Here is a 24731-nt window from a genome sequence, read left to right as displayed (position 1 = left end):
TGAATATAAAAAAAATGCAAGTCATTTTGCACAAAAGTTAAAAAGAAGTGTCTTTAAGGGTCCATTCTGGTTAGATTTATAAAGAAAATCGCCTTTTTTTCCATTATTCACTAAAAGGGCAATTCAAAATACGTAATAGTTTAAAAGTTATGAGCCTCCAAACCGGCCGGACTCATAGCAGGTATAGAGCGTACATAAAACTTTAAACGCGACTTCTGGAAAACTACATTTTTCGAGCTGGCGACCCTTATATATATCAGTACATTATTAACGAATTAATTAATTTTTTTTATTAGATTATTTATCGACAAAGAAGTCAAGAACATTTTTAGTAAAAACGACGAAACTTTTCAAACATCAATTTTGTTATTTTTTATTCAATTTCCATCAAATTAGTCTATTCCATAACCACACTCATACTAAACAAGAACTGTAGAAGAGTCGCCAGAGGGGTTCCTTTTTCGTGCATTGGCTTACGTCGCCATGTGTCCTGCTTCAGGACATGCTTCAAAATTTATGAAACTTTGCAAAATCATCTTTATCAGAAATATACGTGAAGTACACATGTTTTTTTTGTTTTTCAAAACAAAAATTCTTGAAGATTGCCTGTTTTGATACAACTAAGCAGAATGGACACTTAATTGTTCAATTATCTTAATTAAAAATTATCCAAAATCAAACTTTGCATCAATGAAAGGAGCTAATAAAAATCAATATGTTAAATCCTATATCAGACAATAAAATCGTTTCCTTTCTACAGTTTTTTTTTTTAATTTGAATGCGTACGAATATCCCGTGCGCGATTTTAGAAATGCCAATATACATATACTTCACATTTATATATATATATAAAAATATATATTTTTTTTTTTAATCTTTTTGCAGTACCAACATTTGTGGCCTTCTTGCAGGACTTGGAGGCGCCATATGAGGTTAAGGACTATGTCCGCATATATCTTGGTATGTACTATGGTAGACTATTGATAAATGTACAGGCATTGCAGTTACATGTTAATATGAATCCTACGGTTTTTTTTATGCTCCGGTTTTTTAAACTTTTGCAAACATTTAGCTATCGGATTTTTTAATACTTCTTACTGCAATCTAGCTGGGATATTTATTTGTTGCATACAGAGTGTTTAAATGTCTTTTATTTGCTCTATTGATCGTGTAGAACAAAATTACTGTAATTGGTTCACATATTCGCAATCCTTTTTTTTAATTTTAAAACCAGCGTGGATGATATCAAAAGGAACATTCCAAGTTCCTTTCATTGTTGTAGCAGCTATTTAATATCCCGTCATCTACACTTAACAATTTTTCAAGTAAAACGAAAACAAGAAATGAGTTTCCAATTGGGCCGTTAAGTTATATACAGTTGTACCGCGCAAAGGTTAATTCGGTGCAAAAATGCCCAATTTTCAAAGAAAATGTGTCGAAACGACTAAAGTTAGCTTAATGAATTAAATACCATTTAATAGCACAACATTTGAACAATTTTTGATCCATTTTGTATTGAAAAATATTTAGAGGTAGAGGATTTATAGGCAATCTCCCGAGTCGCCTCCAAAAAAAGGTTTGGTTTGCGGTGTACATCCTAACTGTCCACAGAATCATTCGATCTAAAAAAATTATACCTCATTCGGTAAAGGATAAGTGTCCCGAGGTATTCACAAAGCGTTTTTATTTTAAAAAATTTTTCCCTATTTTTTATAAAAATTTGAAGTCAAAACCCCGATTTTTGACTAAAAAATTAAATTAATTAGTTAAATAAAAAATATAATAAAATTAACAATTAAAAAAAGCTTGACGTGAGTACCTGTAGAATTACCTAAAGAAGTTATGTTCCAAATTTGAACCGATTGGTTCAGTAGATTTCGCGTTATCGTGTACACCGATTTTCAAAATGGCATTTTTCAGGAGAGCGCTTTAAACTTTGTGGTTCTCATGCATTGAACACCAGACGACCTTCTTTTAACTCTGCATAACTTCGTCAATTCTCATATGATCGATGTAAAACTTGGACACAATATTCTTAAGATATTGAGCCTTTAAAAAATTAAAAAAAAATTAGGAAAAAAATTAAATACCTTACCCCCCCCCTTAATATTCTGAAACAGAAAAAAACTAGGAATTAATTATTTATACAATTCATTTCATTCATTTTCGGCTTGAATAGCTTTGAAAAATAGCATGAAAACGCATATCAATTGCTTATGTTTCAATTTAGACTAGGCAACAGCCAAACGTGGCGGTCGATCAAACCTATTATGTTATTTACAGTTGCATCTCGAATCATTCGAATTCAGCGTCTCAGTTTTCTGAGTTCTCATTTCATTCCATTCGTTTCTTCTTTGTGCGGCTGAGTCGTACGTAAGCGAGTCAACTCATTCAATTCAGTTTGGCATTTGCTTCAAATTCACTCAACTCATTTTGAGCTTTGTGCATTTGAATGCGATTTTTTTGCCACTCATGCAGATGTCTAATTTGCAAGACGGCTGTTTAGCACATTTAAAGTAACTGCTGGCAGTGTTTCCATCACCTCAAACGGTTGTAGTAATCTGAACTGAACTGTTCCGAAGCATGCAGTTACTTAGCATTATAATTAAGGTTCTGTCATCGATCGTTTATTCCTCTATCACACTGTTCGCAGTTGCGCACCAGTGAGTTGTATCAGCGCCAGCCATATCCGGGTTAAATTTCGGAATTACCACTTGATTTTGCGGACGCACCGAAGATTGCATGACTTTGAACATTTTCAACAAAGTAAGATTTTCCATTTCTAACATTACGCGCAATAGGTCCGCAGAAAGTGCAGGAGTTGGCGCAGATGTCGGGCTAAAATTAATGTTTTCCGAATTGTCCATTGGATTTTTATATGTTTAAAATTCACTACAATTGTAGATGGCGAATATTCTAACTCACACTGCGCAGTTGCTCGTCTCCAACTAACTGTTCGTATGCCATTCAGAAGGGCATTCTGAAAACTTAATTGTTAGGCATTTAAAACTTATAAAAGTATACAAATATTCTTGACTTAGTCCAGTCCAGGTTTTAGGGGTTCTTCTGAGCATAAGTTGTTATAGAAAAAAGTGGATCATTGGTTTTACTGCAAATATGAGGAAAATGTTGTTTACAAAATCTATCTATCTTGTTCATGTTATTTTTTTAATGCCCATGAAGTATTGTGAACTTTTAATATTACTTACATTTTTTTATAAACCTTCTAATTTTCTTTTATTTTTTTTAGGTGAAGGAAAAGATTCAATGGATTTTGCCAAACAGTTTTTAGAACGTCGCAGCAAATACAAGAGCTTACAGCGGGCACAAAATGCACACAACGATGACATGTGCAAGCCAGCGCCGGCTATAACTCCATCTTCAAATGATAATACTGATAATAAGGTGGGTTCAACTATGCTTTTTTAGATATATTTTTTATTTTCTTATTTCCAAAGAACAAACAGAAGAAAATCAAGAAGAACAAAATGACGAGAATGGATGCTCGGAGCATTCTTGGATTTTCAGTTACAGCCGCCGAAGGTCGTATTAATGTCGGCGTTCGAGATTATGTTGATGGACCATAACCTACAATTTTATATATAAAGTTACAATTACAAAGGTCGTATGATTAAAAAATATTTAAATTTGAAACAATAAACCACGTTAAATATCATACAAGTTAAGACTTTTAATAATGCATTTAGTGGAATGAAAATAAATGTTTATTTTCTAATACAAGTCAGGAACAAGGTACTTCGGCTCGCCGAAGTTTGTATAATCTTGCAGTTTACAAGTGGATCATTAAAAATCTATTAATTTTGTTGAAATGAAAAGAATGTTCATCAAATTAGCAGAGCAATATTGGAATATCAAACTTTTGATTATACCATATTTTACCGTTAATTATTCGTATAAGAAAATAATGCGGATGTTTTCTTTATTCTTTCGATCTTTTTCACACGGTACACGTCTATACTTTTTGTTCGCTCGAATGACAGGTGCTGCACGTAGGCAGCTCTCTCTTTAACCCCGAAAACCAGCAGCGGCGCTCTCTGAGAGAGAGAGAGTAACCTGTTCTCTCAGAGAGCGTAGCTCATCGAATAGTGTGACCAGACCTTACTTATGGTAATTGACCTGCTACAATAGCTTTTTTAATGTCCTTGGTAATTTAATATTAAGTTAGCAGGCCAACTTTTTGTTTTTAAAAAATAATGAAAACTTCAGCAAAATATTGAAATACATGGGATATAATCAGGCCTGCTCCGGTTTATGAAAACGAGAAATTGGTGCTCCGGTAATCGAAAACGAAAGATATTTTCGATTTGAAAAACGGGCACCTTTTTCTGGCCGGATTGAAAAGTAAATGGCTTTTTATACCCTTGCAGGGTATTATAAGTGGAGACGTTTCCGACCCTATAAAGTATATATATTCTTGATCATATAAAATTATAACTTGGCTGTTTTTCAATATTTTTGCATCTTTTTTGAGATATAGCCATTTTATATTATTCCAGAATTTTGGTAAAAATTTTATGAAAATCGGACGACTATATGATATAGCTACCATAGGAAAGATCGGGAAATTAATAGAAATAAAATTATAGCTTCGTTGTTTTTCAACGCATTTTTATTTACTCTGAGATATAAGTTTTTTTTATTATTCTAGAATTTTGGTATAAATTTCATAAAAATCGGACAACTATATCTTATAGCTGCCATAGAAGCGATCGGTAAATGTATAAAATATATAAAGCTGGGAATGTAAAACTGTAACTGTCAAACTGTAAACATAATAAGTATAGGTAAAATGTAATGAAACTCTGTTTTGTGAGTGTTTTCAGCATTTAAATCTATAAAATAAACATCAAAACCAATCTGCAAGGGTATACAAACTTCGGCGTGCCGAAGTTAGCTTCCTTTCTTGTTTTTATATGAAATCAGATCTTATTTACTAAAGGAAAAAAATAGTTTATTTAGTGGTCTATTGATGTTTATTACACACCACCATAAGATTATTCTGGCAGGTAGTTATTTTATAAAAAAAATTGTTTCTGACCCCACCTCAGATTTGACAACAATATTTTTGCCCTGTTCACCAAGTTTTCTCGTTTTGACGATAGGTCGATAAGTCCATCGCAAAAAGTTATCGCCAAGGTTGCCATATTGTTGGTGGAACGAACATCCAGTTAAAAATATGTACTTAAAAAATTGAACTGAATACATTAATAACTATTTAATTTTATGACTAAAATGGTCGAAATTAACCAAATAATTATTGGAGACCACCGGAATTAAAACTGTGAAAAATTTGGCAGCATCTTGAATGCCAAGATTTGCTTAACTCCAGCATTTTTTGCCTTTTCCTGGCTTCGAAATAAAAAATTTTAAATATAAAAGGCAGTTTTTCATGTTGTTTGCTATTTACCAAAAAATCAAGTCAACTGCTTGAGCAGTAAGAAACGATGAGGAAACGAAACATCCCGACAGAAATTTACCGAAAACCGGAGCAGCTAAAAACGAAAACGAAACAATTTTACGATTACCGGAGCAGGCCTGAATAATTAGGTTTTGATATTATTATTATAAATTTAATTTCTGAAAACACACAAAACTGAGTTTCATTACATTTTACATTTGACAGTTAAGCCAAGTACTCTGACGACGAAAATCCGTTGTATAAATTAATACAGCGGAATCGCTGTTTATTTGGCTCGGTAAGCAGTGTGACCAAAAAAAATAAAGGAAAAGCTATAACACGCCATGAAAATGTACCTTTTATGGCGTTTAAGGCTTTTTTTTTTTATCACACTGGGCTTCGCCTTGACAGCCTCTATCAATGCCACCTTCAACTTTCCCTCCATTAGGGGTATATAATAAATAAATCAAATGAATTATTTATACAGCACGATATCAGCTGTTTACTCTCTTCATCTGGCAACGCCATTCAATTTTCGCAGGCATCATTTTCGTCGTCAGAGTACTAGCAAAAACGACGAGGCTAAAAGATCTTCTTTTTCCTTCTTAGACACCGTTTTTTTTATATGGAGTTCGGCGCTGTATTAATTTATACAGCGGATTTTCATCGTCAGAGTACTATGCTTTACAGTTTTACATTCCCAGCTTTACATTTTCTCTACATCTTCCTATCGTTTCTATGGCAGTTATATAATATAGTTGTCCGATTATAAGTTAGAAAATTTTCTATTCATTTCTTGATTGTTCCTATGGTAGCTATAAGATATAGTCGTCCGATAATAAAATTAAAACCGAAATTCTAGAATAATAAAAAATGGCCATATCTCAAAAATTATTAAAATATGTTGAAAAACAGCCAAGTTACAATTTTTTTTCTAAAAATTTGTCGATCATTTGCATTTTTAAATCGTATAAAATAACTACATTTTAGATTTGTGTTGGGGGCGGCGCTTCTGTCCTTGGAAAAATTGGTGGTTGTGGCTGGAGGAAAGTTCCCATGGCGTAACCGTAATAGTTGGTAGAAATAAGTAGATCGGGGGCGTCGTGGATAAATTCAATCGCTGGTTAAGCTTTATTTGGCTGCATATATGGAACTAAGACTCTAGCTTCGCTAAAGCGAGAGCAGGAGATCGGCAGCGGCCGATCGAGGACTTCGGCATCGAAGCCCGCGCTCGAGAGTGCGCAAGCGCTCAGCGCTGCTGGAGAGCAAGAGGGGCGGGAGCGGAAAGCTCAGCCAGCAGCGGCGGTACAATGGGCCGCGTACCTAAACAATTTGAAATATCTAATATAACAGAAATTATAAATAATCTATATATATAAAAATGGAGACAAAAAATGTTAGCAATCACACCACAAGAGAACGGCTGGGCCGATTTGGCTCAATTTTTTTCCAGTTGTTTGTAATTGCCAGAAGAAGGTTATAGCTTTGGGAAAACCTTCTGAAAATGTCCCTAGCGGCTCAACAGATGTACACACTGTTGTATGTACAATTCTGAAACACCCTACAAAGATCATAGCTGCGTTGAGATTGCGTATCAATGAAATCGGTAAAAAAATATTGAAACAAAAAGAATTGAGTTAACGAAGCATTACCAAAGTGAGCTTAAACAATTGGAAATAATGCCTGCTGTTAGACGATCAAGACTTGGACGGCGTTCAAGCAATTCAATAAGAAGTCAGAATTTCCGTAATAGCCGGACGCAAGAGGAACGTACAGAAAGAAATGCATCGATACGTGGCCAGATGGCACAGCTTCGCGCTGCACAAAGACCACCTCAAGCCCGACAAAATAATAGAGGAAGACGACCGGCAAATGAAAACTTGAATCGCGCTGCATTCGCAAACAATTCTGAAACATCCTACAAGGATCTTACCACTTCAACATAAAGATGGTCAAGCCAACGACAGGTTTGTTTACAAGTCATCACTTCTTTTTGATTCTACAACTAAGTTTGAATTCAAATTTTAGGAGAAGAAACGAATAAGGTCAGCTCTATGAACTTTTATGCCTGTCGATTGATGATTCGACTAGATGTTGACAATCATCTGTTAAGATACCGCCGTTTGTTTCAACAATACTGTGTCGACATGTACGTCAAAGTAAAAACGGAACGTCTTAATTTCATTAGTTTATGCGTTCCGTTGCATAATCTCTGATGATTTAGATTCCGCAGCATTATAATAATTGATCCCACCTTTAGTTGCAAATTATGCGGCGGAGTTCCTGGCACATCCAGTGAGATTGTCTAGAATTGACGTCTGAGTGAAAAGGGAGAAAAAGTGAAAGGGCCACAGGAAAAGTGGCGTGATGGCAGATACGATTTGACTGCGCAGGCGAACAGAATTCGCTGGCTCGACTACGGTGGAATTAAATAACGGTTATCTCCGACATATATATACAGGTCTGTTATAGTTTCCACTTCCGAAAAATTCTTACGGATTCGTATTTCCCTCTGTTAAGTCTCTGTTAATTTGCGAGGGAAACTTTCCGACTGCTATTGGGCCGGTGGATTTAAATCCGCAAAATCGGAAATTCATTATTTTAAAATACAATGCGATTATGAAAATTACAAATGTTAATTGTATTATATTCCTTATGGTTTTGGTAACATTATTGCACAATTGAATTAGCTGACATACTAGATTTATAAATAAATATTTTGGGGGTGCACCTTAAAATCGGTTCGATTCTAACCTTTCAACATAATTGCAAATCGCCGCCGCTGCGTCGTATTTAAGGGGGGACATCTGAGTAACTGTCAAAAAAAAAGCCCATTTTCTAGAATTTTTTTTGGCCAAATGAAAAAGCCAATCGAAAAATTTTAAATTAGGTTTGATAATGTTAGATGTGAACTACAAAATAAATTTTCTTGTTAATAAATCGAAAACAAAATGGCGGCTGTGCAGCATGTTTTCGTAGGACCTATTTTTTTTAAAGGGGTCCATGGCCGAAAACCTAACGTCCTTAGTTTTTGATCTAGAACAAAAAATCAAATTTTGTTAGTTTCTATATCTCAACCGCTATCGACGTACGTAGGATTTTTTCGATATTTTGAATTTTTGCAAAATGGTGAGTGATTAACTAAAATGTTAAATTTTCATGAAAAAAAAAGTCACAAAATTGTTGATAAAAAAAAAGTAAGCAAAAAAAAAAAAAATCCTACGTACGTCGATAGCCATAGGTATTTTGGATATACTGTCAAAATTTCAGATCGATCGGTTAAGATTTGTTCGAGTTATGTTTTCGGCCAACTCAAAAAAAGTGGTTTTGAGAAAAACGCGTTTAAAGTTTTAAAATCGTATATGATTACATGTGAGGCATCGCCGCAGAATGGAAAATTTCGACACTTAGAAACTTTTGCCGGACTCTATCTTTTGATATGTTATTTTTAAGACCCTAAAGTATTTTTTAAGCAAAAAAAATATTTCGATTTTTAAAAAAAGTTACTCAGATGTCCCCCCTTAAGAGGGACCATTTAAGGGTGTTCAGCGTTTCAAAAAAAGTCATATAATTATACCCTTGCAGGGTATTATAATTTCAGTCAGAAGTTTGCAACGCAGTGAAGGAGACCTTTCCGACCCTATGAAGTATATATTTTCTTGATCAGCATCAACAGCCTAGTGGATCTACCATAAAAGGTAAATTTTTATTGCGTTTCATGGGATTTCCTTAATTTTTTGGTCTCCTAGCTCGGTAGCCAAATAAAGAGCGATTCCGCTATAACACGTGTTACAGCGGATTTTCGTCGTCAGAGTACTAGGCTTTAGATCAAAAGGTTTTCTCCTTCAACTTATTCCCGGCATCTAAAACAACGATTTGATTCAGACTGACACGAAAAAAAAAAAATATTTCATTTGCAAAAAGGTCAACCTAACCTTATTTATTGATGTTTTGGTATGTTGATGGTCCAATTAAAAACATCTTTTGCAAGCTTGTTTCTGCTGTACCAATTACAACCATTACCTTAAGAAATACCTTTAAACGATGGGACAATCGTAAGCTGATATTTGATTGTGCGTGCATATGTGTATATGGGCATTTCCAGAAAAGTTATATAGCAATGCTAAAATTAAAAGTCTAAAAAAATGTGTTAATATAATTTATATTGTCTTCAACTGTTCGCGACCATAAATGCTGGCTTTGTTTTTCGTTCTTATTTATTGTATATTCGTTTTTTGCTTAGATTTTTGTGTTAGGATTTTTGCATCAACAATAAACTAAAACAAGAAAGGAAGCTAACTTCGGCACGCCGAAGTTTGTATACCCTTGCAGATTGGTTTTCATTTTTATATTATAAATAATGTCGAAAACAGACACTAAACAGAGTTTCATAACATTTTACCTATACTTATTATGTTTACAGTTTGACAGTTACAGTTTTACATTCCCAGCTTTACATTTTCTCTACATTTACCGATCGCGTCTATGGCAGCTATTCAATAAGAAGTCAGAATTTCCGTAATAGCCGGACGCAAGAGGAACGTACAGAAAGAAATGCATCGATACGTGGCCAGATGGCACAGCTTCGCGCTGCACAAAGACCACCTCAAGCCCGACAAAATAATAGAGGAAGACGATATATGATATAGTTGTCCGATTTTCATAATATTGATACCAAAATTCTGAAATAATAACAGAAACTCATATCTCAGAGTAGATAAAAATACGTTGGAAAACAATGATTTTATAATTTTTTTCCTATTAATTTCCCGATTGTTCCTATGTCAGCTATATGATATAGATTTTTATAAAATTTTTACCAAAATTCTGGAATAATATAAAATGGCCATATCTCAATAAGGATGCAAAAATGTTGAATAACAGTCAAGTTATAATTTTTTGTCTAAAAATTTATCGAACATTTGTATGGCAGCTATATGATATAGTCGTCCGATCCGGCCCGTTCCGACATATATAGCAGTGGGAGTATATAGAAGACTATTTGCAAAGTTTCATTCAGATAGCTTCAAAACTGAGGGACTAGTTTGCGTAGAAACGGACTGACGGACGGACGGACAGACGGACATGGCTAGATCGACTCGGCTTTTGATGCTGATCAAGAATATATATACTTTATAGGGTCGGTAACGTCTCCTTCACTGCGTTGCGAACTTCTGACTGAAATACGTCCGTCAAATGTTCGATAAATTTTTAGAAAAAAAATAACTTGGCTGTTTTTCAACATTTTTGCACCATTTTTTAGATATGGCCATTTTATATTATTTTAGAATTTCGATAAAAATGTCATGAAAATTGGACGACTATATCTTATAGCTGCCATAGGAACGATCGGGAAATTAATAGGAAAAAAATTATAACTTCGTTGTTTTTCAACGTATTTTCATCTACTCTGAGATATAAGCTTATTTTATTATTCTAGAATTTATATATATATAAATTTCATAAAAATCGGACAACTATATCATATAGGTGCCATAGAAACGATCGGTAGATGTAGAGAAAATGTAAAGCTGGGAATGCAAAACCGTAACTGTCAAACTGTAAACATATTAAGTATACATAGGTAAAATGTAATGAAATAATATCTGCAAGGGTATACAAACTTCGGCGTGCCGAAGTTAGCTTCCTTTCTTGTTTTTAAAATAATTTCAAAACAAAAAGTTCTCAATACTTTTTTTTTATAATGCAAATAGCACTAATAAAATTCATTAATCGTGATTTTTTTTGCACTTTTTGTACAAATGTACCGTTTGCCATCCTGGAAATGCCTATATGTATATACATAGTAGGTCCCTAGGTGGTCGACCGTCCACAGTGATGAGGGAAACTTAAAGTGAGAATATTGTTATTTTTATTTAATTTACCATAATATAAAAATGTAAGTTAAAAAAAATACAAATTCAAATTACATTTTCTCTATATTTTTTGTATTTTAAAGTTTTCACCTTAATTTTTAAAACCTTCCACCAGAAAATCAGCCCAGTATATATGTATGTATATATAAAATATATGTACATATTTATTTTTGTATTTGTACGCACACATACACACTTTCACATACACTGTGTGTGTTTTAAAATAAAATGTTTCTGTGAAAAAGTTATATGTGGGAAATGATATAGTAAATAGCGAAAAAATGTGGACAGTGTGGAACGTATCTTTGATGTGCACTCATATTCTACGAAATTCAACGGTGTATGTATATTCCTTGGTTCACTCTTGCGAGAATTTTGATTTTATTATTATCTATCTTACAAATACAGTTCGATTTCACAGTATTGTCAAGTTCAAGTTATATCACGTTTGTAAGAAAACTAGTGAAAAATAATCAAGTAAAAAATATACTCGTTAAAAAAAAAATGATTAAATAAACAAATGCAGTGCTTTAAAACTTTATTACTTAATTACGTGTGCTCAAGCGATATACTCTCTTTTAGCATTTAAGTCTATTGAAATGTATATATATACCTGTGCATGATATTTTCGTACACATATGTACATACTAATATATTCATTTTAGCACCTGTTGCTTACTTTTTCTTGATAGGCTTTGAATACTTATTATAGTTTATTTTCTCTTAATATTTAGTTTATCACACAGATATACAAAGATTTGATTTGTGAAATGGATTCTACACCCGAAGTAAGTACAATATGAATGTGCCTATATGAAAGTATTAGTATTATAATAAAAAATAGAAACATTTGAGAGTGTATACACTTTAGAGTTAAGATATATTAGACATTACACACAAATTTTAAAATCAAAAACTGGAATAAACTTTTCAGATCGTTTTTGATTCGCTGAACCCAAATCCGGTCTTAGAAAATTTTTTATACGTCAGGTTTTCAAAATATTTGAACTTAAAAGTGCTAAAAATTTAGGTTTTGACCTTTGAAAATGAAATATCTCAAAAACGTGTCTTTTTTGGTTTTGCATATTTTTCAAATTTTGTCGGCCTGTGTTATTTATAATCTATACCTAAAGCGATACCGATAAAAACATCAACTATTTTTCCAAAATTTGTTTTAAATTCTCATTAAAAAGGTACCAAAAAGAATGTTAGGAACTAAATTGGGGATGCGAAAAACATATAATGCAACTCTTAGACATTTTTTTCCAAGGAATTCTTATCAGAGATTTCTGGGTCAAACCCTTTGAGACTTCTAAACTTATAGTGAAATGTCATTACGCCCATGTTTTTATTTGTAATTCTTAAGGTTAACGTTGCCGAAAATGGAAATTCAACGGAAAAGGAGCTAAAAAACGATGAAGTTACAAGTACAGTGACTCTTGCTCCTAACAAAGAAAGCACAAGCGAGACCGAAAGCCCAGCCATCGAGACCGAACAAAACGAAAGTTTAGATAAAATTGAAAGTACCGAAAAACAGGTTGAGGAGAAATCGTCGATTACTGATGCCTCAACCGATACTATTGAGAAAGAAATTGATTCTACCGAGGCAGTCACAGATAGTGATGCTAAAACAACGGATCCAACTTTCGAAGAACTTCCTGTAACTGATAATCCCATATTGATTGATAGCGCATTGAAAATCGAAGATGATAAGCCAAAAGTTCCAATTGATGTCGAAGAACAAGATGTTAATATCGAAGATACAGAATCAGGGGATGATGCCGAAGAATCGTTTTCTGAAGATGAAGTATTATTTTAACTTTACATAAAAATAAATTATTAATTAAACGCTTACAAAATTATTTTTAAAAGATGCTGGCTTTTCTAACTTTTTCTAATCAAATAATCTTTATTTTAACTTAAAATCTTAAAAACATGAGCTCATCTTATAGAAGAAGGGCGATGTGTGTGAGGCAACTACATATCAGTATAGAGACGTAATATGATCTCATTTACTTAAAAAAATCTTAAATATTTACATAAAGGGTATTTTAACGTTTTGTGAGATATTATAATTTCAAACAGAAACTGCGTTTTATAAGCAGCACGCGCCTTGCAACTTTTGAACATCTTCACTTTGATAGTCCATATATATTTCTGATATATTATTTCAGGACCCTAATGAACCCGCAACAGTGTCAACGGAGTCGCCAGCGGAAAACCACAGTAAAAATGAAACTGCCACCCAAAATGAATCGCTAAATGAAAAGGTATTTTAATATGTCGTTACTACAGTTTATAATTTATTGGTGACACCGTAAGCCGATTGGACCTAAATTTCGTGAGCTACATATATGGCAAAGGAATAGTACGCAAAACTAAAAGGCGTAAAAGTTTTTAACGGATCATTTTTAAATTTGAGAGTCAATGTTAATATAATTATCAAAATATTATTTGTTACAGGCTCAGAAATCGTTCAAAACTAGACAAAATTTGAAATACACGTCACTCGGATCTTTAATTTATAGCTTGGTTTGTTACAAATACCTTTAAACTTTTCTTATATTATTTTTAGGAAAAGAAGGATCTTGTGGGAAAAGGAGAAGAAGGATTTTCCAGTGATGTACGTTTTATCTTATCTGCTGTTTTATTTGTTTTAATAATTATTTCTCATTCGTCTTAGAAGGTAAAAAGTGACTCTGTTCAATCGGAACTCTCATTAAATAAACCAACTGAAACTGAGGTAAGATTTTTGGTTTTTTTTTTATGTTGCATTTTTTTTTTGGGTTTAATGGGGTGGGGTATTTATAAAGATAATATAAATTTATCAATTTATGATTTCATATACTTGGTAAACAAAAGTTTATAAATTGATGAACTTGCTTTTAAAAATATTAAAGGTGAAGAAACCGGAGGAACACATTCCTGTTCAAACCGAATTTTCCGAGACACAGACAAATGAAGGTGTGAAGCCATCAGATCAGGTTAGTTGTTTTTATACCCTTGGATAGCATATTATTATTTTAGTCGGAAATTCACAACGTACTTAAGGAGATATAATATGAAAAAAAACTAGTTTATAAAAAAGAAAGAAAGCTAACTAAGTTTTTATACCAGCTCGGTTTGCATTGAGAATTTAATCCCTTTCCGTCTAATAAAAAAAACCTATCAGGTTAAAAATGAAATAATTATATTTAACCGAACTGATTTTTCCAAGGCCTTTATAAAAAACAGAACGATCGATTTTGATAAAATTAAAAATATTACAAAATCATAAAGAATAAATATTTTCAGTTTTAAATTGTTCTGAAAGTTACGGTCTTCCTATTTTCCTATATTGTTTCTATTCTAAAAAGTGAAACTTTTCAAAAACGATAAAATTATCTTTTTTTTTTTTAAATCTCCCGAATGTTCCTTATGGAGCTATATGTGGTCCGATCTGCCCGTTCTGGTTTAAAGGGGGGTTATGGCTAATTCGGTGCAAACAAAATTTGTTGCGGCGAATCTGCTAATAGGGTCTTCCCCCACATACCGTCAAAGCGCATCCACCGTCCGTTGTACTAACTGCCCATAAGGTTTTGCCGTTCCGAATTTCTCATTTTGGACCGCCATTAGAACGCATCTAAATCTAACCACGGTTAGTTGGCGATAGTTAGGCGATAGTTTTTCGGTGCAACTCCGATTTCTTCTTCTTAACAGTGAAAATTTGACCACCACTACGAAAATGTAAACAAAGTTGGCGAGGAACAAATGAAATATGAAATTTAAAATGTGGCGCCAAAGCTACAAGCATGCCCAAAATAGTTGTGTGTTTTTTTGTTTTTTTTTTTTTTGTATATTCTTGCCCCAAAGTATTCCCACTTGCTACTATTTAATATAAACCGCCTACCGCTACCTTATTTTAAAGATTTTAGATGTCTTTACCACCTATAAACACTCTTCGGGGAATTTGCTCTTTGTTAGAGAAAAATCATTAGAAAACTAAAATTTCATGTTATCTTATTCATTTAAATTTAGTGCGGATAAAATCTGACTCAATCTGTTGTTTTGCTATTGGTAAACAGCCGAAATGGTTTATAAACTATTCATTTTACTTCTACATCGGCCGTTTCAGCCATCTTTGTTTACGTTTTCATGAGCCACAGCTGATCGATCAGCTGGTATTGGATGCGGATGCACTTTAACACAGCTCTGTGGGAACACGAGTTGCACTTTTTTTATAAATCCCAACCGTTCCTCACAAATGCGCTTTGTGGGAAGACAGTATAATGCTAGCTTATTCAATTAAATATCATATAATACCACAACAATCAAACCATTTTATATTAAATATTGTATTGATAAATATTTCGAGGTATAGGAGTAATAAGGAATCTCCCTAATGCCCTCCAAAAATGTTTGCGATGTACATCCTAACTGTCCACAGAATCATCCGATTTCATATAAATATATGTCATTCGTCAAGGATAAGTGTCGCGAGGTACTTACGTGGTGCTTTTATTTGTATACCCTTGCAGGGTATTATAATTTCAGTCAGAAGTTTGCAACGCAGTGAAGGAGACGTTTCCGACCCTATAAAGTACCTATATATATTCTCGATCAGCATCAATAGCCGAGTCGATCTAGCCATGTCCGTCTGTCCGTTTCTACAAACTAGTCCCTCAGTTTTAATGTTATCTGAATGAAACTTTGCATATAGTCTTCTATCACTGCTATATAAGTCGGAACGGGCCGGATCGGACGACTATATCATATAGCTACCATACAAATGTTCGATAAATTTTTAGAAAAAAAATTATTACTTGGCTGTTTTTCAATATTATTCCATCATTTATAGCCTTTTAATATTATTCCAGAATTTTGGTAAAAATTTTATGAAAATCGGACCACTATATCTTATTGCTGCCATAGGAACGATAGGGAAAGTAATAGAAAAAATTATAACTTCGTTGTTTTTCAACGTATTTCCATATACTCTGAGATATGATCTTTACTTATTATTATAAAATTTTGGTATAAATTTTATGAAAATATAACATATAAATTTTTGTCATCATCCGGTACCATCCGCATCTTGACTGGGACTTCTGCGACTGTATTCACGGCCTCGTAGTTCTTGATTAGCTGCGACACTTCTTTAGCATACTGATTTGGTTTCTCACAAGCGTTCTCCTCCAGCGGGAAAGAAAACTTGTATCCGTCGGCCGAAAGCGAAAAGTTAAACTTCGAGACGAAATTGAAACCCAGCAGCGCATCATACTCAATGTCCGCATCCTCCACTACAACAAAGTTGTGTGTCGTCAACTCCTGATCTACTGCAACCTCAGCCAAAAAGTAGCCAACTGGGCACGTCATCCTCTTTCCAAGCCCACGCAGCTTCGACGCACATCTCCTGAAGATGACATTGGGTATTTTTTCAAAGACATACTTGCGCAAAATAGTTACTTCGGCTTCCGTATCTACCAGACACTCTAATTCCACGTCGTTGATGGTAACCTTTTTCATGCGATTTGCACTGCGTACAACTTGAACATCTGCAGCTGATTCAGGGCAATCCCTTGACATGTGGCCCTCCACGTTACATCTGAAGCACTTCACGGCAGCCTTGCAATTCTTACGAAGATCCACAATTGAAGCAGTAACTCTTCCTGTGGTTGAACTGCATCCTATTGTTCGGCGTCCACTCTCTCCACACTCTAAGTGAAACTTTGCATATACTCTCACTGCTATATATGTCGGAACGGCCCGGATCGGACGACTATATCATATAGCTGCCATAGGAACGATAGCGAAAGTAATAGAAAAAATTATATATATATATATATATATATATTATATATTCTATTACTTTCGCTATCGTTCCTATGGCAGCTATATGATATAGTCGTCCGATCCGATATATATATATACATATATATTTATATATACATAACATATATTTATTTGGTTTTGATACAATTTAAAAACATTTTTAAATCGTATAAAATAAAACTATGTAACCGATTTGAAATATTTACAGCTTAAATTATAAAAATATATGTTGAAAAATCATTCAGAGGTCGTTTGGTGTTTAATATATGAGTATCCAAAAATTTAAAGTGCTATCATGAAAAATTCCATTTTAAAAGTCGGTGAACATGATAACTAACAAGAAAGGAAGCTTACTTCGGCACGCCGAAGTTTGCATACCCTTGCAGTTTGCAATTGTATGGTATCATTAAGAGTTAAATTAATAGAAAGAAATTAAAGGAAATATATAAAAGTTGGTTTTCATATTTACATAATAAATTTAAATGCTGAAAACCACCCACAAAACAGAGTTTAATTACATTTTACCTATACTTATTAAGTTTACAGTTTGACAGTTACAGTTATACATTCCCAGCTTTACATTTTCTCTACTTCTACCGATCGTTTCTATGGCAGCTCATATCTCAGAGTAGATGGAAATACGTTGAAAAACAACGAAGTTATATATATATATATATATATATATATATATAAATATATATATATATATATATATAAATATATATTTCCATGGTGTCCCACGCGACATTCGTACGCATTCAAAGCAAAAAAAAAAGTATGGTACATTTTATATTTATTTCTTTTAAAAATATTAACTTATAGCTCTTACCTAGGGCTATAATTGGTGTTAGTGTTGATTTTGAGTGTATGCTCAAATTTAAGAAATTTAAAAAAAATTGAAGCACGCGACAAAAATATAAGTCACTTTACGCGGCGAGCCGTTTAAACACTGATTTTAGCGAAACGGCTGGGAATATTTAAATGTTATGCGCTAATTTCATTTTCATATGCTTTTATTTACAATCAGAAATTTAGCGTAGTTTATTTTTTATTTAATTTTAATAAGGTGTCGCACGCGACAGGTCGCACGCGACAGTTTTTATCATCATACTTTGCATGTAATTTTTTACTATTTAAGTAAATTAGAAGAGCATATATCCATTTTATTTCGACTTTTTGCATTCTTCTTGTGATGTTAGTAAACAACAGTCAAAACATAATGCCTTGGTTTGGATGTAATTATCAAAAGAAAACAGGCCCATTTTTATGATGTTTTTCATCAAAATAATGAAAAATCGTGTTTGCGCGAATATGCATTCGAATATTTCGAAATTTGTCTTAGAATATGATAAAGCCCTTCAAATTTAATCAATTGACCTTTTCCTAGTGTTACTATGTTGGAAAAAAAACATTTTAGAGAAGTTTTAGTTTTTTGGCCGCGGTTGACATTTCTGTGGAAATGCCCATATATTGAATATATATTTCCTGTTAGTCTTGGATCAATTGTTAATAATTGAAAACTGCAACGGTATACAAACTACGACGTGCCGAAGTTAGCTCCCTGTCTGGGTTTTTTTTCTTTTAAGCCTAGTACTCTGTCGACGAAAATCCGCTGTAACACGTGTTATAGCGGCCAAACTCCAAATTAAAAAGAAACGGTGTGAAAAAAGGAAGAAGAAGAAATTTGTGCCTCGTCGATTTTGCCGGTACTCTGACGACAAAAATGATGCCTGCGAATATTGAATGGCGTTGCCAGATCAAAAGAGTTAATATCGGGGTGTAACAATAATTCATTTGATTTTTCTTAAGGCGGGACATCTGAGTAACTTTTTTTAAAAATCGAAAAATTTTTTTTTTGCTTAAAAAATACTTTAGGGTCTTAAAAATGACATATCAAAAGATAGAGTCCGGCAAAAGTTTCTAAGTGTCGAAATTTTCCATTCTGCGGCGATGCCTCATATGTAATCATATACGATTTTAAAACTTTAAACGCGTTTTTCTCAAAACCACTTTTTTTGAGTTGGCCGAAAACATAACTCGAACAAATCTTAACCGATCGATCTGAAATTTTGACAGTATATCCAAAATACCTATGGCTATCGACGTACGTAGGATTTTTTTTTTGCTTACTTTTTTTTTTTATCAACAATTTTGTGACGTTTTTTTTTCATGAAAATTGAACATTTTATTTAATCACTCACCATTTTGCTAAAAATCAAAATATCGAAAAAATCCTACGTACGTCGATAGCGGTTGAGATATAGAAACTAAAAAAATTTGATTTTTTGTTCTAGATCAAAAACTAAGGACGTTAGGTTTTCGGCCATGGACCCCTTTCAAAAAAATAGGGCCTACGAAGACATGCTGCACAGCCGCCATTTTGTTTTCGATTTATTAAAAAAAAATTATTTTGTAGTTCACATCTAACATTATCAAACCTACTTTAAAATTTTTCGATTGGCTTTTTCATTTGGCCAAAAAAAATTCTAGAAAATGGGCTTTTTTTTTGCCAGTTACTCAGATGTCCCCCCTTAAGCCTAGTACTCTGACGACGAAAATCCGCTTAACACGTGTTACAGCGGCCAAACTCCATCAGGCCTGTTCCGGTAATCGTAAAATTTTTTCGATTTCGTTTTGGGCGAAAACGAACCGTTTTCGTTTTTAGCTGCTCCGGTTTTCGACAAATTTCTGCTATCGGAATGTTTCGTTTTCTCATCGTTTCTCACTGCTCAAGCAGCTAACTTGTGTTTTTGGTAATAAGCAAACAACGTAAAGTACTGCCTATTATATTTACAATTGCCCTTTTTCTAAGCCAGAAAAGGGCAAAAAATGCTAGAGTTAAGCAAATCTAGGCATCTAAGATGCTGCCACACTTTTCACACTTTTCTAATTCAGGTGGTCTCCAATAATTATTTGGTTAATTTAGACCATCACATTAAATCACATTAAATAGTATTATTTATAAACAACCATTTTGGCGGTCCTTTGAAGTTATTAATATGAATACATTTATATTTTATAAGTATTTTTAACTGGATGTTTCGTTCCACCAACAATATGGCAACCTTGGCGATACCTTTTTGCGGTGAACTTATCGACCTATCGCCAAAACGAGAAAACTGGTTGAACACGGCAAAAATTTTGTTGTCAAATCTGAGGAGGGGTCAGTAATGAATTTTTTATAAAATAGCTACCTGCCAGAATGATCTTATGGTGGTGTGGAATAAACATCAATAGACCACTGAGTAAACTATTTTTTCGATTACCGGAGCAGGCCTGCATATAAAAAAAAACGGTGTGAAAAAAGGAAGAAGAAAAATTTGTGTCTCGTCGATTTTGCCGGTACTCTAACGACGAAAATTATGGCTGTTCAAATTGAACGGCACTGCCAGATCAAGATAGTAAACAGCTGATCGCGGGGTGTAACAATAATTCATTTGATTTATTCTTACACCCCTAATGGAGGGAAAGTTGAAGGAAAAAAGTGGCATTGATAGTGGCTGTCAAGGCGAAGCCCAGAATATGGAATTTAACCCACAAAGGACATTTTAATGCCATATTTATTAATATTTTAAATATATTTTTGGAAAATTTGTTTACAAACAGCTGTCCAGTGTGACCAAAAAAAGCATTAAACGCCATAAAAGGTACATTTTCATGGCGTTTCATGGCTTTTCCTTAATTTTTTGGTCACAATAGCTCGGTAGCTAAATAAAGAGCGATTCCGCTATCACACGTATTACATCGGATTTTCGTCGTCAGAGTACTAGGCTTTACACCCAAAATATGGAGAGAAAAATTAAAAGAAAAGTATAATTGTTGGACTGACAAATTTTCTGCCCAATCCGTTTCAATTCATCTTTATTTGTTTACAAACAACAAACAGCTGTTCAGTATTACCATTTTCATGGCGTTTCATGGCTTTTCCTTAATTTTTTTTGGTCACACCGGTTACCGAGCCAAATAAACAGCGATTCCGCTATAACACGTGTTACAGCGAATTTTCGTCATCAGAGTACTAGGCTTTACGGCAGCTTGAAATACTATTTTTGTCCAAATAACTTTGCATATGAACCTACGCTTTCCAATATATGGTTTAAAATTAATTTATTTATCATTTTCAGAAAGATTTTAATAATCAAATAAAAGAAATAATATCGGACATAGATATTAATATAAAGGCCCAAGAAAAAATAACACAGCTCAAAGAGCAGGAACTAAAGTTGATTCAGAAGCAAAACGAATTGGCAAATCAAATACATGAGCAACAGCTATTGGCTCAGCAGTTATGTGACCAAAATAAACTTAAGCAACAGCAAATTCAATTGGAAGCTGAAAAAAAAACTGAATTCGATTCTCAACGATTCCAGCAAAATGGTCAACCATTTCAACCAATTACCACGCAGTTCCAGGTAAAGTAATAATTACTGAGTTCTTAAGTTTCACAGTTTACAGTTACATTGACATACATAATAACTAAATAATAAAGGGAACAGTATTCGGATATTTGTAATCTTAAAGGGAATTTTGCCGAGGAGGCCCCTTTCAAACTGCAGTGCAAATTGTGCCTGGTTTTCGTTTTGCTATATTTTCAGTCATTTAGCGACACCGTTTAGCTAAATAGTTTATATAAATTAAATGTCTTTATTGCAAAATTAAAAGTCCATTTGTTAAAAAAATAGAAGATTGTATAGGAGAATGCAAAATGTATATTCTCGTCTTGCGACTGAGATTTTGTTTGAAAATTTAGCGGCTAACTTTTTTGTGTCGACCCCTATCCGGCGAAAATATCGGCTAAATATTCGTGATGCATCGCGGATATTTTCAGATTCGATAGAATTTTTGCTTCAGAGATACTGGCATCACTGACCAGAACTGCAAGGAATCCATCCAAAAACACATATGTTAAATATATACATGCATATATATGCGAAGAGGAACAAAAACAAATATATAAATGAGAGTGTTGGTCTCTATACTTATATATATATATATACATGTTCTGATATAGATATATATACATGTTCTATACCATACTATGCCTTATATATTTTTTAAAATACAAATTTCTAAAATTAGCCTTTTAGAGAGCATAGAGTGAGGCGTACGAAGAGTATTTCTGACGTTAAGGCAAATTTTATCAAAAGTGATTTTATTTAGATTTCCTACTGATTGTTGTCTCTTTTTGATAAAAGTTCATTTAATATTACTTAAGTATTACTAAATTAAAAAAAAAAAAAAATGAACTGCATAGTAGAGAAAAGGAGAGGATATCGTCCAAGTGATCTTCATGATAGACAAAAACGAGACATTTTAATAAAGCTTGGTAAACAATTGTGGCAAAAGAAAAATGTAATGACTTCATAATATTTATGATGACACAAAAGGCCACTTTTTAAATGCAGTTAGATTTCTTTTACTTAGGAACCAGCACATATATCAAAGACAAATGTTGACTTGCGCAAAATATTTACGCCTGCGACCGATACGCCTGAAATATTACCGAAGAACCGTAAGTAAATAAGTTATAAATCGGTTTATATTGAAAAAAGGTGCTACGTATACCGCTTTATAATGATTCAACTAATATACATAAGCGCTTTCTTTGCAAAAATAACTTTTTACCTATCACCTTTTTTTAGTGCCTATGCAATATTGCCATACATTTTATTTTATAAATTTTTTGAACCTTGTTTTGAATAGGAAAGCTATATGCCTCGTCCGCATTTTATTCTCCAACACTACACCCTACTGTGGAAGACCAAGTTGAGCTAGCCCGGAGAATATCTCATTCGTTAAGCGATATTTCAAACCAAACATCTAAGGGTCAATCAATGTATGTCAATCGAAAAAAACGCTCTGTTAAATGGGTGCATGAAGGTGGTCAAGGTAATAGTCCCTTTTTAAAAACATGTTTTACCATTTATGAGAGTCATCGCATAAAATATTACATAACTGGGTGTAATATTGTTTTATTTTTAAATGCTATGAAAATGGATAAATTTCGATGAAATTATTGAGGACTAGGGAGATATTGTATATTAGGGTCTTCCCACACACCGTCAAAGCGCATCCACCGTCCGTTGAACTAACTGCCCATAAGGTTTTACCGTTCCGAATTTTCTCATATGGACCGCGGTTAGAACGCATCTAAATGTAACCACGGTTTGTTTGGCGATAGTTAGGCGATAGTTTTTCGGTGCAACTCTGATTTCTTCTTCTTAACAGTGAAAACTTGACCAACACTACGAAAATGTAAACAAACTTGGCGAGGAAGAAATGAAATATGGAATTTAAAATGTGGCGCCAAAGCTACAAGCATGCTTAAAATAGTTGTTAGCGTTGTTTTTTGTATATTCTTGCCCCAAATTGGGGACACAATTGCTACTATATAATATAAAACGCCTACCTCTACTTTATTTTATAGATTTGGGAAGCCTATACTACCTACACACACTCTTCGGGGAATTTGAAAAATCATTAGAGAAACTCAAATTCCTCGTCATCTAATTCCAATTCGACAGCCTTTGTTTACGTTTTCTGTTCGAATGTGGATGCACTTTAACGCAGCTCTGTGGGAACACGAGTTTCACTTTTTTTAAAAATCCCAACCGTTTCTCACAAATGCGCTGTGTGGGAAGACAGTATATATCTATAAAAGCTATGAATTTTCTTATTTTTTTTTACAATCAATAAAAAATGCATTTTCTATTTTAATATTGACGCCATTTAAATATTATGTGAATACCAATCTTTCTTTGTTATACCTTTGAAAACATTGATCAATAGCTCCATTTAATATGATAACATTATACTGTTTTCACACCCAGTACATCCGTGTGAATCAGTTTGGATTTTCGCCAGATGTAAAACTCCGATTCCAACAGAGCTCGATCAATCAGCCACTATTTGATAACAGCTAATCGAACAGCTGTGGTTCATCTAAAACATAAACAAAGTTGGCAAAGTGGCTCCTGAGGGAGTAAAATTAATAATTTATCAACTATTTTGGCTGTTAAAGATTAGCAAAACCAAAGATCGCTGCAAAATTTATTACCAATAAATTTAAATGAGTTATATGACAAATCACCAATTGTGGCAGAGATTCTCAAAATCTTTTAACAAAATAGTATAACAATCAAGCCTACTCCTGTAATCGAAAACGGCAAGATTTTTTCGTTTTCGTTTTTGAAAACGAGAAATTGGTGCTCCGGTAATCGAAAACGAAAGATTTTTTCAATTTGAAAAACGGGCACCTTTTTCTGGCCGGAATGAAAAGTAAATGGCTTTTTTTATATGAAATCAGATCTTATTTACAAAAGGAAAAAAATAGTTTACTCAGTGGTCTATTGATGTTTATTCCACACCACCACAAGATCATTCTGGCACGTAGTTATTTAAAAAAAAATTTTTTTCTGACCCCTCCTCAGATTTGACAACAAAATTTTTGCCGTGTTCAACCAGTTTTCTCGTTTTGGCGATATGTCGATAAGTTCACCGCAAAAAGTTATCGCCAAGGTTGCCATATTGTTGGTGGAACGAAACATCCAGTTAAAAATACTTATAAAATATAAATGTATTCATATTAATAACTTCAAAGGACCGCCAAAATGGTTGTTTATAAA

At 33.4% G+C, this 24731-nt stretch overlaps 2 protein-coding genes and 1 long non-coding RNA gene across 21 annotated transcripts in view; 2 read left to right on the top strand and 1 right to left on the bottom strand.

Moving 5' to 3' along the window:
* Nucleotides 1-3681, top strand: part of Gyf (GIGYF family protein Gyf) — a 12318-nt gene extending 8637 nt beyond the window's left edge. For 3 of the 4 annotated variants that reach the window (XM_017163630.3, XM_017163627.3, XM_017163628.3), the window contains exons 6-8: nucleotides 886-960; nucleotides 3251-3405; nucleotides 3459-3681. In XM_017163630.3, the coding sequence (XP_017019119.1) occupies nucleotides 886-960; nucleotides 3251-3405; nucleotides 3459-3587 (359 nt within the window). In that variant the 3' untranslated portion in view covers nucleotides 3588-3681. The remainder of the gene's footprint in view (nucleotides 1-885; nucleotides 961-3250; nucleotides 3406-3458) is intronic. The other variant, XM_070287604.1, reaches the window with a different exon arrangement.
* Nucleotides 1-18073, bottom strand: part of LOC138929040 (uncharacterized) — a 22614-nt gene extending 4541 nt beyond the window's left edge. Inside the window, exon 1 of the long non-coding RNA XR_011445466.1 lies at nucleotides 17936-18073. This is a non-coding gene — a long non-coding RNA (uncharacterized lncRNA). The remainder of the gene's footprint in view (nucleotides 1-17935) is intronic.
* The window catches only part of LOC108072466 (sterile alpha motif domain-containing protein 15), a 23430-nt gene continuing 10223 nt past the window's right edge, over nucleotides 11525-24731 (top strand). For 4 of the 16 annotated variants that reach the window (XM_070287612.1, XM_070287610.1, XM_041776579.2 and 1 more), the window contains exons 1-10: nucleotides 11645-11745; nucleotides 12030-12083; nucleotides 12662-13102; nucleotides 13470-13565; nucleotides 13871-13918; nucleotides 13979-14038; nucleotides 14196-14279; nucleotides 21231-21518; nucleotides 22531-22618; nucleotides 22810-22995. In XM_070287612.1, coding sequence (XP_070143713.1) covers nucleotides 12066-12083; nucleotides 12662-13102; nucleotides 13470-13565; nucleotides 13871-13918; nucleotides 13979-14038; nucleotides 14196-14279; nucleotides 21231-21518; nucleotides 22531-22618; nucleotides 22810-22995 — 1309 coding nt within the window. In that variant the 5' untranslated portion in view covers nucleotides 11645-11745; nucleotides 12030-12065. The other 12 variants (XM_070287619.1, XM_070287616.1, XM_070287607.1 and 9 more) reach the window with 11 other exon arrangements.

The sequence above is a fragment of the Drosophila kikkawai genome, chromosome 4 (genome assembly GCF_030179895.1).
Source record: "Drosophila kikkawai strain 14028-0561.14 chromosome 4, DkikHiC1v2, whole genome shotgun sequence".
NCBI lineage: Eukaryota > Metazoa > Arthropoda > Insecta > Diptera > Drosophilidae > Drosophila > Drosophila kikkawai.
This window is presented reverse-complemented; position numbering and strand designations above follow the sequence as displayed.